We start from the raw sequence: 15,045 nt of genomic DNA on the forward strand, positions 1-15,045 counted from the left end.
AAATTATAATCATACAATCTTATTTTTATACTAAGTGAAAATGACTTTCATTTGATTTGATTTTTCATGAAATAAAAGATATGAATTAAAGCACAACAATTATTTGTATCCAATTCATTTTTAATTTTATTTTATTGAACAACATCAATAAAGTCCTGAATGATGCATACACTTTTTATAAATAATCAAGTAAAAAAAAACTTTCAAAGAATTTGTTATATGGTTCACTATTCTATATCCACTCGTGAATCAAGTTTCATAAAAAAAATCACTTTGTCATTAATTAAAACCTAAAAAGTACATAAATATTAAAAACTGTACAGATGTATCCTTTAAATGTGAAATGGTTGTTTAAAAAAATGCTTTCAATCGATATGATGTGTATGTTTTCAAAAGAGCCATGGCAAGTAAAAAATTGACATTTTAATTACGAATCTTTGTATTCGGTATTGATATATATTGTGAAAAGGTTGCACAAATAAGCGTTTGATTACTCTTCATCTCAATGATGCTTTTTGAAAGAAAATTAGCAAAGATAATGAAAAAATACTTGAAATTTGTTATTACGTATTTGGCACTTTAAAACGACTTTAATGTTCGAGTATATTAGTTTGAAAAAGTAATATTCATTACTGAAATTATTATATAAAATAATTTTTTACTTTCACTATTTTATCACTGAATAATTAAAAATTTATTTTTATATTTTTGTTGGAGAAAATCTTCATTTCACCTTACGAACTTTCCTTGTTAAAAATTATGAAAATTATATAATAAAAATCTCCCATAAACGAGCCTTTGTATTTTGATATGTTCATAAATGAATTTTGAGATGACAGCTTACTTTTACTCGAGACAAGTAATTAAACCATAGTGTGAGAGAAGAAAAACTACGTTCTCAGGTAAATATTGGTTGTCTTTTGTTCTTTAGCAGTCTTGCTGTAAATAAATTGTATGCACAGAATATTGAAAAATGGAAGAGGCATTAATTTTATTTTGAGTATTATTATAAAGTTTTCTTTAAAAAAAGTAACTCTATAATTTCATTTTTACCGATGTTGGTACTGATATTAACACAATGGTGCTTTTTGTTAGTTTCCATAACTTTTCCGCTTGCGAAATAGAATAACGACGTTCAGACCCGAATTAAGAAGAAAGGTCTGATTTCGATATAATTCAATTTCCTATTATGCAGTCGCACTTATTATATCTTTCATAAAATTGATTTGTAAATATCCTAAATGAACATTAACAAGCGGAATGAGAGAATATAAAGGCAGTCAGAACTTTGTTTCGAGTCAGTTTTCTCTCAATTTTACAGAACTTTCATCCAACATGAACAAAGTACAATAATTTATATACAATGATTTTCATATTAGTTTTGATGCCATATAGTTTTTTTTTTATTTTATTTTAAAAATTTATAATAAAGGTCAATCAAAAAATTTTTGATTTCGATAAAAATTACTGACAACCATGTGCACATACTTACGGGGCAGTTTTATTAAAATTATATTGTGAACTTTGCAGGTACTGTTTTTTATTCTTATTTTTGTCTGCTTAACAGTTGACGCAGATCCTGGTAAAGGTAAGGTTTAGTTACGTAATATTATTCCTCATACATAGAGAACAATCATTTTTCATTCGAACTGGTAGAAAAAAGAAGCCACGGACACCATAAGGCTCATTCGTTTCAACACTTTCACGGACCGGTTCACGGTCATCACGAAAAAGTAGAATGGTGGGACAAACACGGTCACGAGCACCACGATTACGTTGCTCATCCTAAATACAAATTCGCTTACGGCGTCATGGATCATCATACTCATGATTTCCATGGACAAAAAGAGCACCGCGACGGTATAAAAATGAAATATTAAAGTTTTTTTAGAATTAAAGCGTACACTTGTAAAATAAAATTTGCGCTACAAGAAGTATGACATTTTTATTCAGGAAAAGAAGTGCACGGAGAATACCAAATTCATGAACCTGGTGGTAATGTGCGTAAAGTCAAGTATTATGCAGATCCTCATGGCGGATTTTTTGCTGAAGTTCATAATCACGGTGGCAACGATCATTCTGGCTATGGGCGTCGTTGATTATTCCCAGCATAAAAATGGATCTAATATCGCGCACATATTTGTAACAAAAAATGCATTAATCTTAATTTAATCGCGATTTATTGCAAAATGTATTGTAATGATAAATTTATTTAATTCTATACTTTTTGTAGTACAATACAATTTGAACATAACAATAAAATTTTCAACTAAAAAGCGCTTTTAATTTTCTTTTATATATACTTGAGAATTTGATGAAATTGAAACATATCAGTGCTGCTAATATATAGTCAAAATTAAAAAAAGATGATGAATTCTTCGTAAAAGTACCGTTGAATATAATTTTATTAACAAGGAATGCTGATTTGCTCCAAATTTTTTGCGCGGACTCTGCCACATGGAAAAAGGGTCAATACATTTGAGTAAATTGGCGTTCCGTATCTCATACGTTCTCCTTATAAAATATGCAATCACAATATATTTTTAATCCACATATTATGCAATGCGTGTGAAACGAAATAGTTTTCAATATTGTTTTATGAGTCTCGAAATGTTCTTGAGTAATGCATCAACGCACAGATGCTGTTTTTGCCTATCAAGTAATTATCCGCTAAACTGCGCACTGAGGTGCAAGCTTCTTTTTACCTATGCATGCTATGATAATAGCATTTACTTTATGAAATTATATTATGCTCTGTGCAACGCTTGCATAAATTATTATGTACGAACTAGGCCTTTCTTTGTCATAGTCAAATGTATTATTTGTCGCGCAGGCCGTTTTTGCTGCACAGTTTCCTGTCCTAATACACATTCCTCACGTGCGGATAACATTTCGCAAAATCCGATCGACTAAGCTAGTGTATAAATAAAGGCCGACTTGACACTGTCAATTCAGTTGTTTGGAGTCCAAGCTATCCATAGTTGATCCGATCTCAGCTTGATCATGATCCCCAAGGTACGTATCTATAGGCGACTATAATAATCGCATCGGCAGAATTGAAAATTAAGGCGAGTGCATTGCAGCCCGCATCCGTTTTGGCCTTGACGATGGTCGTCTGCATGTTTGGCACAGTCTATTCCAAGCACGCTCACAGCTTTGCCCACTTCCACGGGCCGGTGGAGGGCCATCATCATGAAATAACCATTCCCGATAAGCATGGACATCATCACACCGTCGATTACGTCGCTCATCCCAAGTATAAATTTGCCTACGGCGTCGAAGATCACCACACCGGAGATTTCCACGGGCAGAAAGAGCACCGCGACGGTAATATTTCTCTCTTTTTTTCTCTCTCTCTCTCTCTCTGTCCTCCTTCCGCCACGACCATTGAAAACGACGCTACGTTATAAAATTTACAGCTCAATAGTCGTAAAATATTCTTATAAATCAATACACCACTGTCGGCCGTATACGCTGAAAATGATAAAATATCCGTTCGTTTTAATAGGTAAACACGTAACGGGTGAATATACTATCAAAGAGCCAGGTGGCAATATACGGACGGTCACTTATCACGCCGATCCACACGGCGGCTTTTTCGCCCACGTCCATAATAGTGGCGGTAACGACCACTCGGGCGGTACTTATGGCGGCCACGGAGCCTACGAGCAGCACGACCATGGTCATCACGGGCACTATTAAGCCCCTCGATTCATCGAAACAAATATCTCATTATTTACATATTTCGAGCAGTAAACTATCGCATTTCTATCATCGACGACTGGCACTGTAAAAATTTCGCACTATTGTGATATACGTATTTGACACGCAAATATATATGCAACTGTTTTACACTTATAACATTTTCAAAGTAATTATTTCACCAACTTTAATCATTTTCTAAATTGGGTTAACATCGAGCTTTGCTGCAGTTCCGCCGAGTCTGCGAGTGAGCCTGAAAATCGCATAAATGAATTGGTGCTTTTCATTTTGTAAATTATCATCAGTACTTTTTGACGCAAGAACAATCTTCTTGGAGCTCTTTTAAAAGCCAGCTTTCTTCGTTAAAGCTCGCATTCGCGAAAAAATTACAGAACAAATTTCAAAATAAATGGATAAAGCTTTTTCATCAAAGATTTAGAGCTGACAGTACCAAAGTTCCATTTGACGCAAAAGAAATCGGGCTACGATATATAGATAGAAAGATAGAGGGGTGAAAAAAAGCGAGTATGATCGAAAGGCAGAAAAGTGAAAAGTGAATGGAAGGGTAAATGCAATTTGAACTGTAAGTGCTGAAGCTCTACACGAGCGTCTAACTGCAAGGTAGCAGAAAGCGTGCATTACCATTTTGGCCACCAGCCAGTATTTCGCTTTCATACTTCACATTATTAACCGATGCAGAGACAAGGGACTTGCGAAATTTCAGCCTCACCAAAATCAAAAGGGGTATTTTTCTAAAACCAAGTGATTTCTTTTTGTAAACGGGTGCATCTCGCTTATCGATGAATATTGATTGAGCTGGCTCGTGTTTCATTCCCTAAAGATTTTAATCTTTTTTGGGAAAATTATAACATGTACAGAATTTGAATTTTTCGGTGTCAGCAGTAGTAGTTACTACGTGTTTTAGAGTATTAACCGACAACATAGGCCTCGGGCGTTCGCTCCAACTTATGTCGAACTCGTACTATCAATATTACTCACAGAGAAACTTTTAGCCGCACGTGCACGAATATCCAACGTAATTTGGCCCAGGCAAATAAATTGTATTTATTAAACGTAATTGCTGCGAGGGTGCGCAAAAACGCGCTGTGGGTTTTTATGAATAGCTGAGCAAGGTAATCAAGTTCGGGGCGCAATTTTTCACGCTCGATCACTTTGGGAGGATACTTTGACGCGAAAGGTTTCAAAATTGTCATCATATCGGGCGTACGAATACAACGTTGTAGCCGACATAAATTGCTTCGGTGCGTTAATTTTATAGTTTTTGCGTGTGATTAACAAAGAGGCCAGGACGAGGCGAGGGCCGATCGCTCAGGGGGTAGAGGTCACGCGCGACGACGCCATAATTTATATTATTCGACCATCGAATGGCTGTTGCCGAGGAGTCCGAAGCTATAAATCTGTTAGATATTGCTCTGGTAATCACATCCGATTTTTGCCGCTTTGTCATCACTCACGGATCTTTCCATAGCTTTGTGCTGTCGATATTGCTGGTTATTGAGAGGAAAAGAGAAAATGTAAGCGTGTGCGTGCGTGAGTGTATACATACGTGCTGCTGGGGTGCTCTCGTTCTCGCTGCGTATATACAAACGGCCGGAGAGCAGCGACGGGAAGCGGAGGAAGGGAACATTTCGCAATACACGTTCGTCATCAATGCGTTATTTTGTGCTAGCCAAATCGATTTGTCGCTCCCAAGCTGGGACGAGGTTTTCCTACTGCAAACGAAATTTTCTCTCTCCCCGGACTTTTCGATGAGCCAATCAGATTTTTATTTATGTGCTTTAATTTTTTCCGTTGATTTTATACATTTCATTTCATCCCCAGCTATCTCCAACTCACTCTTTCTATTTCTCCCCCCCCCCCTCTCTCTCTCTTGCAAAATCAGACATCATTCATCTATTATTTTTTTTATTTTTGTTTTTTGCAAAGCTCTAACATCGTTCGACACCGTTATCGATGTCAATTACTTGCAAAAGAAAAACATGATACGCAATACGACTGAGAACAAGGAAAAACTCGAAAGCTGCTCTCTCAATTCTCAGCTCTAATAAAGCGAAAATTGCATAGAATTTTGGAGACTGCTCTCCGTTACGAAATTTGAAATTCATCATCGTGACGAATCCATGGTATATCGACGGGCGAGAACGACTGAATTCAAAGTTCCTATATCTTTTCTTCATCTCCGATTCTCTCTCTCTCTTTCTCGCTTCGCCATCCTCATTCGCGTATTTCAACATCTGTAGCAGTGGCAGCAGTGCAACGCTCGGCGCGTCCCCAGAGGGGGAATCCGAGTACGCGACTCTCACGTATTCAAATCATATTTAAATTTCGTACAGATCGCACCAAAACTTACACGTTGATCCCATTGATAGTATATGACGTATAATACCGGATGTTATAATACCTGCGTAAAGTAGCGGTTCAAAAGTAAAAGAAAGGATTGCCGCAAGTTCGATATGCGAGTGTGTGAATGTACCTCGGCGTTTTTCAAAGATTTTGCCTTTGGAGTTCAGATTTTATGTGTGCTGGAGGATTTTACGGAATATCTGCGCTATACGCGTGAAATGGGACGATTTATGACAGTTTTAAAGGGGATATTTTCGCTGGGAACATAAACTCTCGCTTTTTCTCCCTCTCTATAGCGGACGCACATTCGAAATATACATGAATGTAATCTTTTATGCGATTTTAAAAGAACGTAAAATTGATTGTACAAAGAGCGTCGAATCTATAGCAATTACGCTTTTTTTTTTCTAATCCCGCGCTCTGGCGTGCTTGATGATTTTTCTCTGTGAAAGTGTTGAATAAATTAAACCATGAGTGAATAAACAACAATTTGCAGGTATTACCTCCCCGTGTAATTATTTTTGCCTCGAGAGCCGGCATTAACTTCAGAGTAATTTATCGACGACAGCTTGATATTACTTACCATCCCATTAAAGAAGCTTTAGACACAAAAATAAGATGAATCGTTACGACTTGTAACTTAATATGCATTTTCTAGCGCGCAATTATGTAAAAACAAGAGTGAAAATTCGAGCGCGAAATTTCACTCGACACATCGATCTTTCATTTAGAGATGTTCTCGATCGCACCAACTCGAAATATTTCATCGCATTACCGGAATCCGCACTCAAGCTGATGGGCATGTTTTGTTTATATGATTTACACATGAAAAATGAACTTCGAGGGTGCATTAATTTTTCATCGCGCTTCAACATCATCGCTCGTATATTGTGCCATTATTTTAAGGTAATAAGCCTTGGAGAATTGGAATATTTTCAAGTGCAGCTTGATAGCCGGATATAATCATTATTATAATGTAATGCTATTCTCTCTCCTGCATTTCCCTTCTCCTTGCCCCGCCGACGGATTTACCCATTTTCATGTACAATTACGATGCATTTCCTTGAAGGCTTATGCGAGAACGATGAGCAACGTACCCTCAAGGAATCTTCGCGTGCACGTCTGAAACAACTTCAAAGGAGAGCCAAATTGTTGCATAAAAGCTTTACACACACACACTCACTCACATATACCAACACATGTTATTCATGTATGCCCTGTTCAGTGTACTAAACGCGAGTGTATATCCATGAAGCTTAGGTGAATTTGGTAAGCGTGTATTTTGAAGTCATGCATTTTGCTATAACGTGATACAATATGTAACGATCGGAACACAAGGGCGGGAATCATGATTCGAAAGCATAAAATTTGAACCCTCAAGGCGAACCGCATGCGTCATTAAGTACACAATTGACTTTGTCATTTTTATATATTATTTTAACTCTCAATTTATTCTATTTTTAATCGACAATTGACAAATTCAAAGAATGTTGCAATTGTATTATATAAGTTGCGTTATTGAAGTGTAATAAATTTATGCCCCAACATACCAGTATTGTTTGATTATATATAAGCGTGAGTACAATGATATTTAATTAAATTTTTTATTCCAGTCATAGAAAAATACAAAAACTTAGTTTACACATCAACTAAGTAATTTCTATGCAATTAAACTCAAGTGTCAGAATATTTATAAAACAAAACACAAAATAAATTTATTTTGAGTACACAACATTATCGCTTTTAAGCTAACAAAATCAAACGTGACGAACATAAAATATAAATGTTTACTTAACATTTTTTCAAACATTGAATTATTAAACACACTCAACATATAACTAAGGTTCAAAGACTACTCTGTCGTCTTCATTTTCATCACTACTGTCTTCTTCATTTTGTTGATCATCACTGTCGGATTGATCTCTTTCATTGGGTTCATCTACTTCCATTTCAAGATCAGGTGACGGAGGACTTGGGAGAGGAGTAGATGAGCGCCTGTTTTTTCTTTTATTTTCTTCGTCATTGAGTGAAAACAACACGTGCAGATCTTCAATGGTTAAATTGTTACCCACAGTTCCGCTTAAAACATTGGAAGAGATTTTAAGTTTCCCTTCTTGAAGAGCTTTTATGTTTTCTTCAATTGTATTTTTGCAGACGAATCTAAAATTTAAACATTTTTTAAGCTCAAAATATAATTTCAAAACTATAGCAATATAATGTCAAATGATTGGTTTACTTGTAAATTCTAACATCCTTTATTTGACCGAATCTATAAATACGATCTTGTGCTTGAGTTTCCCACTGAGGATTCCAATGTAAATCGACGAGAAGCAAATTGTTTGCCCCAATCAAATTTATTCCACAGCCTCCAGCAGTTAATGATAAAAGTAAGACATTAAGATTATCATCGGGATCATTAATTCTATCGACGATTTCCTTAAAAAAAATTAATTCATTGTACAGAAACTTTAACGTTATTTTCATACATTTTTAAAATCATACCTGGCGCTCTTGAATTTTCGTAGACCCAAAAAAATGGGCGAAGACAGCATGAGGTATAGTTTTTTTAATAAGCCGACCGATAAGAGATAGAAAACTGGTCCATTGAGAAACAACTATTACTTTCTCTCCCCTTTCAAGAATGTCTTCTATTTTGGAAAGAATTGCAGTAACCTGAAGTAAATATTTTTCAACGTTAATTTATCCTCTTTTTTAATTTCTAATCAAGAATATTTTAAAATAAAACTGATGGAATACTTTAGAACTTTGTCTGTTTTCGGAAAAAATTGGATTTGAACTGGACATCACTTTTTTAACCATTACTTCATCAATATCATAACATTCATCTTCGTCGTCAGAGTCATCTTTCTCTAATAACAGTTCGTTAATGTCAGCGTTTAAAGATTCATTGCATTCTTTAGATGCAACTTGTATATCCTCTTTTTCAATCATTGATCTTATTAAAGATGGATGACAGCAAATTTGTCTCAATCTTAAAATAAGAACTAAAATATCATGCTGCCCTATTTCGTTATGATGCGCCATGAGAATCCTCAAGAGTTTAGTCATTTTTTTTGGCACCTCTAAAAATGAATAGGATATTATTAAGAAAATTTTTATTTGTATTCACGTTAAAAAGTATTGTTTACCTTGACGAATGATATTTTTTGGTCTAGAATAGCAACTGAACGGCTTTCCTTTTTCGGCATCTTTTTTTTTTCGCTGCCGAAGAAATTCAAGAAAAAAAGTTTGTGAATACAATAAAAGTTTTTGATACACAATTTTTTCCTGCATATCTAAATTTACTTCTATTATTTCAATTTGCTTTTCAGGTAAATCAGGCACTAAATTTTTTTTTATCAACTCCTCTTTAGTTCTTCTTAACATTAGAGCCTTTATAAGAACTGTTAATCTTTGGCCACCAGTCTCATTTCTGTTAGAAACCCATCGTCTCCAAACTGACCAATCATTGAAAGGTTCACATTTGAGAAATTTTAGAAGAGCATAAAAGTCATCCACTGAATTCTGAATCGGAGTCCCAGTAAGTACCCATCGATGATTTGTTGTTAATTCGCACACTGATGAACTAGCTTTGGTTTTGTTATTACGAATGTAGTGAGCTTCATCTAATATAACTCTGTCCCAGTTAATCTTGAGATAAATAAAAACATTTATTTGTCATCTTTTTATTATTTTGACTAATTATAATTTTAAACATTAATACCTTGAAAAGCCTAGAATCTTCTCTTTTACCAATTTCTACATGTTCTTCATATTCTTCAGCAATTATACCATAAGTTGTAATTACTACATCAAAAGTACTTAATGTTTTAGCACTCAAGCGTTTATCAGGACCATGATACACAAAAGAACTTAAAATGTTGCGACGACATCGAACAGATATTTCACGTTCCCACTGCTTAATTACTGATACTGGACATATAACTAATGTTCCTCCATCAAATCCTTTTCAATTAAAAGTAAATGAAAAATTTTTTTTAAATTTAAATAAAATTTACTCTTATTTATTCTACAAACTTTTTCGAGAACATGGATAAAATCCCCAATCATCGTCATCATCCTTATCATTCTCATCCTTTCTTATAGTATACTTTTGTTTTTCAGTTTTTTTAGCTACTAGCAGTGAAATAATTTCCATAGTTTTTCCTAATCCCATATCATCAGCTACATTGTTAATATGAAAAAAGTGTATAAGAGTGTATGTCAATTCCTGTGCAAACAATAATAAAAAAAAATGAGTCTACTTACCAAGAATACCACCACTTGGTTTTTGAGATTCTCGCCACATAAGCCATTTCAGTGCATCTCTTTGATGAGGTAGAAGAGGTATTTTTAACCCAACAGGGTCAGATTCTACTGGAGTTTGGGGACATGATTTAAGTTGAGTATATAAAGTCTTAATACAACCTAATGTCAATCTTTGCTGGCAATAATATTCGCTTCTTCTTTTACCATCCCCTAATCCTTTGATTGAAAAATTTTTTGATGGTTTATTAATAATACTATTAACATCAAAGTTTATTTCATCAGTCGGATTTACTAAAGTTGTGGTATTATCAAAAGTTATGTTGAAACTGTATGTCTCATCTGTTTCATCATCACTATATTGAGGATCAAAATCAGAATAATTATCGTTTATATCCTCTTCATTTTCAGTGTCACTACTTGAATCACTATCGATTATCTTGGAAATTTTATGAGGAATTGCTGCAAATATAAATAGTAAAATAAAAATTTATAAAAAGTTTATTATTAAAAATTAATAAAAAAGCTCAATACTCCATTTATTACCTTGATCCAAGTTTTCATCACTAACACGTTTAATACCTGTATAATGTTGAACATTTTAGAAAATTTACTTGCATCAAGTGAATATTAATTCATACCTCTCAAAACTGGTGATGATTTTGAAGGAGAATGTCCATTAGGAGGAATTTCTGCTATTTCAAGCATATCTGGCATATTAGTATCTTTTCCATCATTTTTATGTTCACTTTTTATGGAAGAACATTCTGTAGATGCCAAATTTTCAAATTTTTCTGATTCATCGTTTGATCTAACATATTAAAAGAATAAATTTGTATAAAAAAATGGTCGAATGAATGCAGCTATTTACTACAGTATTTGTATTACATTAACGATTGACTTTTTGTTCCATTTTCACTTTCAGCAGAACACTCTGGCAAAAAATCATTTTCCAATTCAAGAGCACAATTTGATTGAAATTCATCATTAAACCTAAAGTAAACAAAGTATAGTTTATTAGCATGTACAGTTCATGCATCAATTAGAAAATTATATAGCATTACGGTAGCTTTTTTGCAACAGAACGTGGCTTTTCATTTTTAATTATAATACCCTCATCATCAGAACATTGATCAGGTTCATGTTCCACTTCCATGTGAAAATCTACTTGTTTACTTTCAGATCTGATAAAATGAAAAATATATTTAGTGCATTATGAAAAGTACTTTTTATAACATAATTATTATTACTTTGCTGTAGAAGAAATAGGAGTAGAATTTCCTGCATTTTCATCATTTTTTTCATTTTTATAGAATTCCTTTAACTGAGGTCCTGGTTTTGATATCTCACTTAATTTTGATTCACTGACAGATCTAATATGAGCAGAGATCACAATTGAAATACATGTACATAAATATTAAAAATTGTTTAAAAAAGAATTACATTGTCTCCTGAGGAACAAAAGTTGACTCTATCTTTTCATTTTTTACTATTTTTATATTATCTTCAACTGATTTGTACGGGATAGATTCTAATTTCATCTTAGAATTTGAAAGTTCATCATCCGATCTAGAATAATAATGATTTATTTACATTAAAAAAATGTTTTTCCATACATAAGTTTATGTCTATAAATAGTGAAAATTTTATATTGAAATTGAATTACTTTGCATTTGTTGCCATGGGGTTGGAATTTTCCTCATTTTCTTTATTACTTTCTTTAGAGCAATCTTTTTCAGGCACACAGCTTTCTAACTTTACAGTACAAGGCAAACATAACTTATCATTTTCCTTGGTATTTTTTTTATCATAAGACCTGTAATGAATTATCATTTTTTGTTTAGTCCCAAAAATTAGTAAAATTAAAAAAATCGGATAATGTGTCATTTATCTAGGATTTAAGAAAATTACCGACTTATAACGGATTGTAATGAAAGATACAAACGATTACAAGAGTAGTTTCGAAATATCAATTATTAATTCATTTTATTAAACAAATGCTAAAAGATTTTTATAGACGGTTGTATGTACGTGCTTACCCTTTTTCGACCATCTTGTTTACCACGCGTGCAACAAAATTACGCAAACCATCCATTTGATCACACCCAATGAAGGCAGTCTCTTTCCACTAATTCTTGTATAGCTAATCAAAGTAAACAAACTATCGGCCTTAGACGTGGTTGGAAATTTTAATAGCGAATACCTATTTCTATTATGCTGCACGCTCAGACTAGTTTCATTGTTTGTTGCCGGCCTCTCAACAGTCAACTGCGTAGCAAAGAAAATACGCGCCAAAGCTGAGATAGCTGGTAGTACACAGTACACACAGTACGCCTGCTTCTGACGACTCGATTGAAAATTGAAATCGAGTTTATATGAAAGAGAGCAACCTTACGATTCAAAATACCCGTCCGTTGCGTAGAAGAGAAGCCTAGTAATTTTTTTTTTCTTAAAAAAAAATTCCTTAAATATCTGATCTTACGAGTGGTGACTGGCGGCAACTGCCTCTGTCCTCTACTGACTACTCTCTAACCATGCGCAGTACCTCAAAAGTGAGTTTAACGCAGGTTAACGTTTGAACTTGAAGGTCTTGAACTTGAAGTGAGCGATCAGCCAAATAAGTCTCATGCATGTAGTACGGCTAACGGCCACTAGTAACGGCTGCTACTGCTACACAAATTTTGTTTTAAATTTTTTATCAAGATTTTATAATTTAGATTTAAGATTATTATTAAGATTATTAAGAAAGGATTGGTGTGGCATCAGTAACTCAAATAAATTAATTTTTGATAAATATGTTTTTCAATTTAACTTGAAAGTGTAAATGATACAATTTTATTTCCACGAAGAGCTCAAGCAGAACAAAATTTGCATAATTTTTTCATTACTTAAATTGCTAGCTTATAGATGTATTGGTGCCTACAGTGTCAATTTTTCAAAGATTATTCTGACTTGAATTGAATTTGAATCTCCAATTTATATTCTTTATTAATAAAACAAAAAAATGTACAAACAGATATTCATTGTACTGATATTATCACATATCAAGAACCTATAATTAACAAGGTACATAATCTTACACAAAAAACTACTTTTCTTATTATTGAATAGGATTTGATTACTTGCTTTACTTATACATAAGACTTATAATATGAGTTCAATTCAAGTGATAAGTTTTTTAATTAAAAGTAAATCTCATTTTTTAAGTACAACATTCAATATGTACTTTCATATTTATATTCCACTTGAATTTAATATTAATCTTTATCATACAACTGTAATTGAATATAGCATTTAGAAAAATTGTCTACTTGTCTGAGAAAATAAAATACTATTATTTCATTGCTTAATACTAAATCCATAGGCATGGTTTATCATAATTTAGGATCATCCTGATATTCGCTTTTAATTTAGAGATATGCAAATATATGGGCTATATCATAAATTCTGAAATTTAAGCCTTCTTGTCTATCCTTCATGGATCTGTAGGAGCTCTAGTTTGAATTTTCATTTTTGATATTTTATTGATAAAACAAAATACAACTTTGGCTAAATTTTTGGCATCGTTTGATCATCACTGACAATTTGACAGCTGTTGAATGACTAAAAAATATTAAAATTTGTATAATATCAATAGTCTCTGATGCTGAATCGATGACCTAAATTGAGCAAAAGTTGTATTTTGTTCTGTCAGTGAACATATAATTTTGATCTCGTCAATGTAAATAAACAAGTTTACTTTTTGACAGTTATGCTATTTTGGATTTTTAATGGATTTTAAGGTCATAAGAATGATGTATGAATTTTGAATTTCTCATTATATTTTGCATCAACAAAGAAGTTTTAATAATTTTTCAGAAAATCAGAATAAAATATCAAAAATGAAAATTTATTCTTCAATGCACTCCTCGATAGTACATACTTATAGTTTCTATTGGATTTGTTGAACTATCAATTCTTTTATGCTACAGTACATATTCATTTATTGTATTATACATCAGTTTCAGATTTACTTGATTTTTATGTGACACATTAGTGATTTTATTGAAATTTAAACTATGATGTCTTTTCAAGAAAAATGTACACATTATTTTTACTAAAAATTGCTATTTCTAAATAATAGATGAACTCAAGTTATAGAATAACTTAAGATGCTATTTTTTAAAAATTATCAAAAATAAAAATCACTACAAAACATGGTCAATTTTGTTATAACTCAAGTATATCTACCGGTTAGCTAAAAATGTTATGAAACATTTTTCTACTTATAGGTTTTCCTTAAATAATGTGAGATTTCTAGTAAAAATCTATTTAAAGGCAAATTTTCATTAGTCACTCACATGATTCTTTTTTAATGACAACAAAATCCAAAATTATGAAATTTCTTTTTCATCTACGAAATTGGCGCATACTTTTTTCCGATAATTTTGATGCATTAAAATGAGCTATCATTGGAGATTAGGTGTTATCAAACATCGGCATATGCAGTCGTAAATCTGATGGGCAGCAGAGAAGGCCTTCTGGCACGGCTGATCGTAAAGTTCCTCATTCGAGTTGTTCTCGGCGCGATGCACACAAGCGCCGCATTTCGCGCATCGTAAATCCGCAGCTAGCCAAACGCGTGTGAAACCAGTTATAAAAGGAGTTGAAAAAAAAATAAATGAATAGCAGCAGTCACTGGGGCAATAGCAGTTGCACGAAACAGCAGTTATT

General features: G+C 33.2%; 3 protein-coding genes across 3 annotated transcripts; 2 read left to right on the plus strand and 1 right to left on the minus strand.

Moving 5' to 3' along the window:
* Nucleotides 1–1,335: 1,335 nt before the first annotated feature.
* Nucleotides 1,336–2,099, plus strand: LOC106655897 (cuticle protein 7-like). The gene is made up of 4 exons (XM_014376495.1): nucleotides 1,336–1,344; nucleotides 1,531–1,588; nucleotides 1,657–1,860; nucleotides 1,954–2,099. The coding sequence occupies exons 1-4, from the start codon at nucleotides 1,336–1,338 to the stop codon at nucleotides 2,097–2,099; spliced, it is 417 nt and encodes a 138-aa protein (XP_014231981.1).
* Nucleotides 2,100–3,003: 904 nt separating this feature from the next.
* On the plus strand, nucleotides 3,004–3,702 carry LOC106655898 (histidine-rich glycoprotein-like). Its single transcript, XM_014376497.1, has 3 exons — nucleotides 3,004–3,015; nucleotides 3,084–3,327; nucleotides 3,509–3,702. Exons 1-3 carry the CDS (start codon nucleotides 3,004–3,006, stop codon nucleotides 3,700–3,702), a joined length of 450 nt encoding a protein of 149 aa, XP_014231983.1.
* Nucleotides 3,703–7,542: 3,840 nt separating this feature from the next.
* Nucleotides 7,543–12,831, minus strand: LOC106655910 (transcription termination factor 2-like). The gene is made up of 16 exons (XM_014376511.2): nucleotides 12,372–12,831; nucleotides 11,999–12,148; nucleotides 11,776–11,901; nucleotides 11,583–11,705; nucleotides 11,397–11,516; nucleotides 11,221–11,325; nucleotides 10,974–11,143; nucleotides 10,879–10,914; nucleotides 10,336–10,794; nucleotides 10,105–10,251; nucleotides 9,791–10,032; nucleotides 9,216–9,717; nucleotides 8,824–9,149; nucleotides 8,569–8,739; nucleotides 8,303–8,502; nucleotides 7,543–8,226 (listed from the first exon to the last, which is right to left on the minus strand). The coding sequence occupies exons 1-16, from the start codon at nucleotides 12,425–12,427 to the stop codon at nucleotides 7,905–7,907; spliced, it is 3,255 nt and encodes a 1,084-aa protein (XP_014231997.1). The 5' UTR covers nucleotides 12,428–12,831; the 3' UTR covers nucleotides 7,543–7,904.
* Nucleotides 12,832–15,045: the final 2,214 nt, after the last annotated feature.

The sequence above is a fragment of the Trichogramma pretiosum genome, unplaced genomic scaffold (assembly GCF_000599845.2).
Source record: "Trichogramma pretiosum strain Unisexual culture from Peru unplaced genomic scaffold, Tpre_2.0 scaffold63, whole genome shotgun sequence".
Classification (NCBI taxonomy): Eukaryota; Metazoa; Arthropoda; class Insecta; order Hymenoptera; family Trichogrammatidae; genus Trichogramma; species Trichogramma pretiosum.

What these genes read in the sequence shown, in the direction of transcription:
- LOC106655898 (XM_014376497.1), top strand. An exon ending in GCAGAAAGAGCACCGCGACG is followed by an intron (nt 3,328 to 3,508) that starts GTAATATTTCTC and finishes TCGTTTTAATAG; the next exon opens with GTAAACACGTAACGGGTGAA.
- LOC106655897 (XM_014376495.1), top strand. An exon ending in TGACGCAGATCCTGGTAAAG is followed by an intron (nt 1,589 to 1,656) that starts GTAAGGTTTAGT and finishes TCGAACTGGTAG; the next exon opens with AAAAAAGAAGCCACGGACAC. An exon ending in ACAAAAAGAGCACCGCGACG is followed by an intron (nt 1,861 to 1,953) that starts GTATAAAAATGA and finishes ATTTTTATTCAG; the next exon opens with GAAAAGAAGTGCACGGAGAA.
- LOC106655910 (XM_014376511.2), bottom strand. Translation starts at nt 12,427, where the DNA reads ATGGATGGTTTGCGTAATTTTGTTGCACGCGTGGTAAACAAGATGGTC. An exon ending in ATCATCACCAGTTTTGAGAG is followed by an intron (nt 10,915 to 10,973) that starts GTATGAATTAAT and finishes AACATTATACAG; the next exon opens with GTATTAAACGTGTTAGTGAT. An exon ending in TTATCCATGTTCTCGAAAAA is followed by an intron (nt 10,033 to 10,104) that starts GTTTGTAGAATA and finishes TTAATTGAAAAG; the next exon opens with GATTTGATGGAGGAACATTA.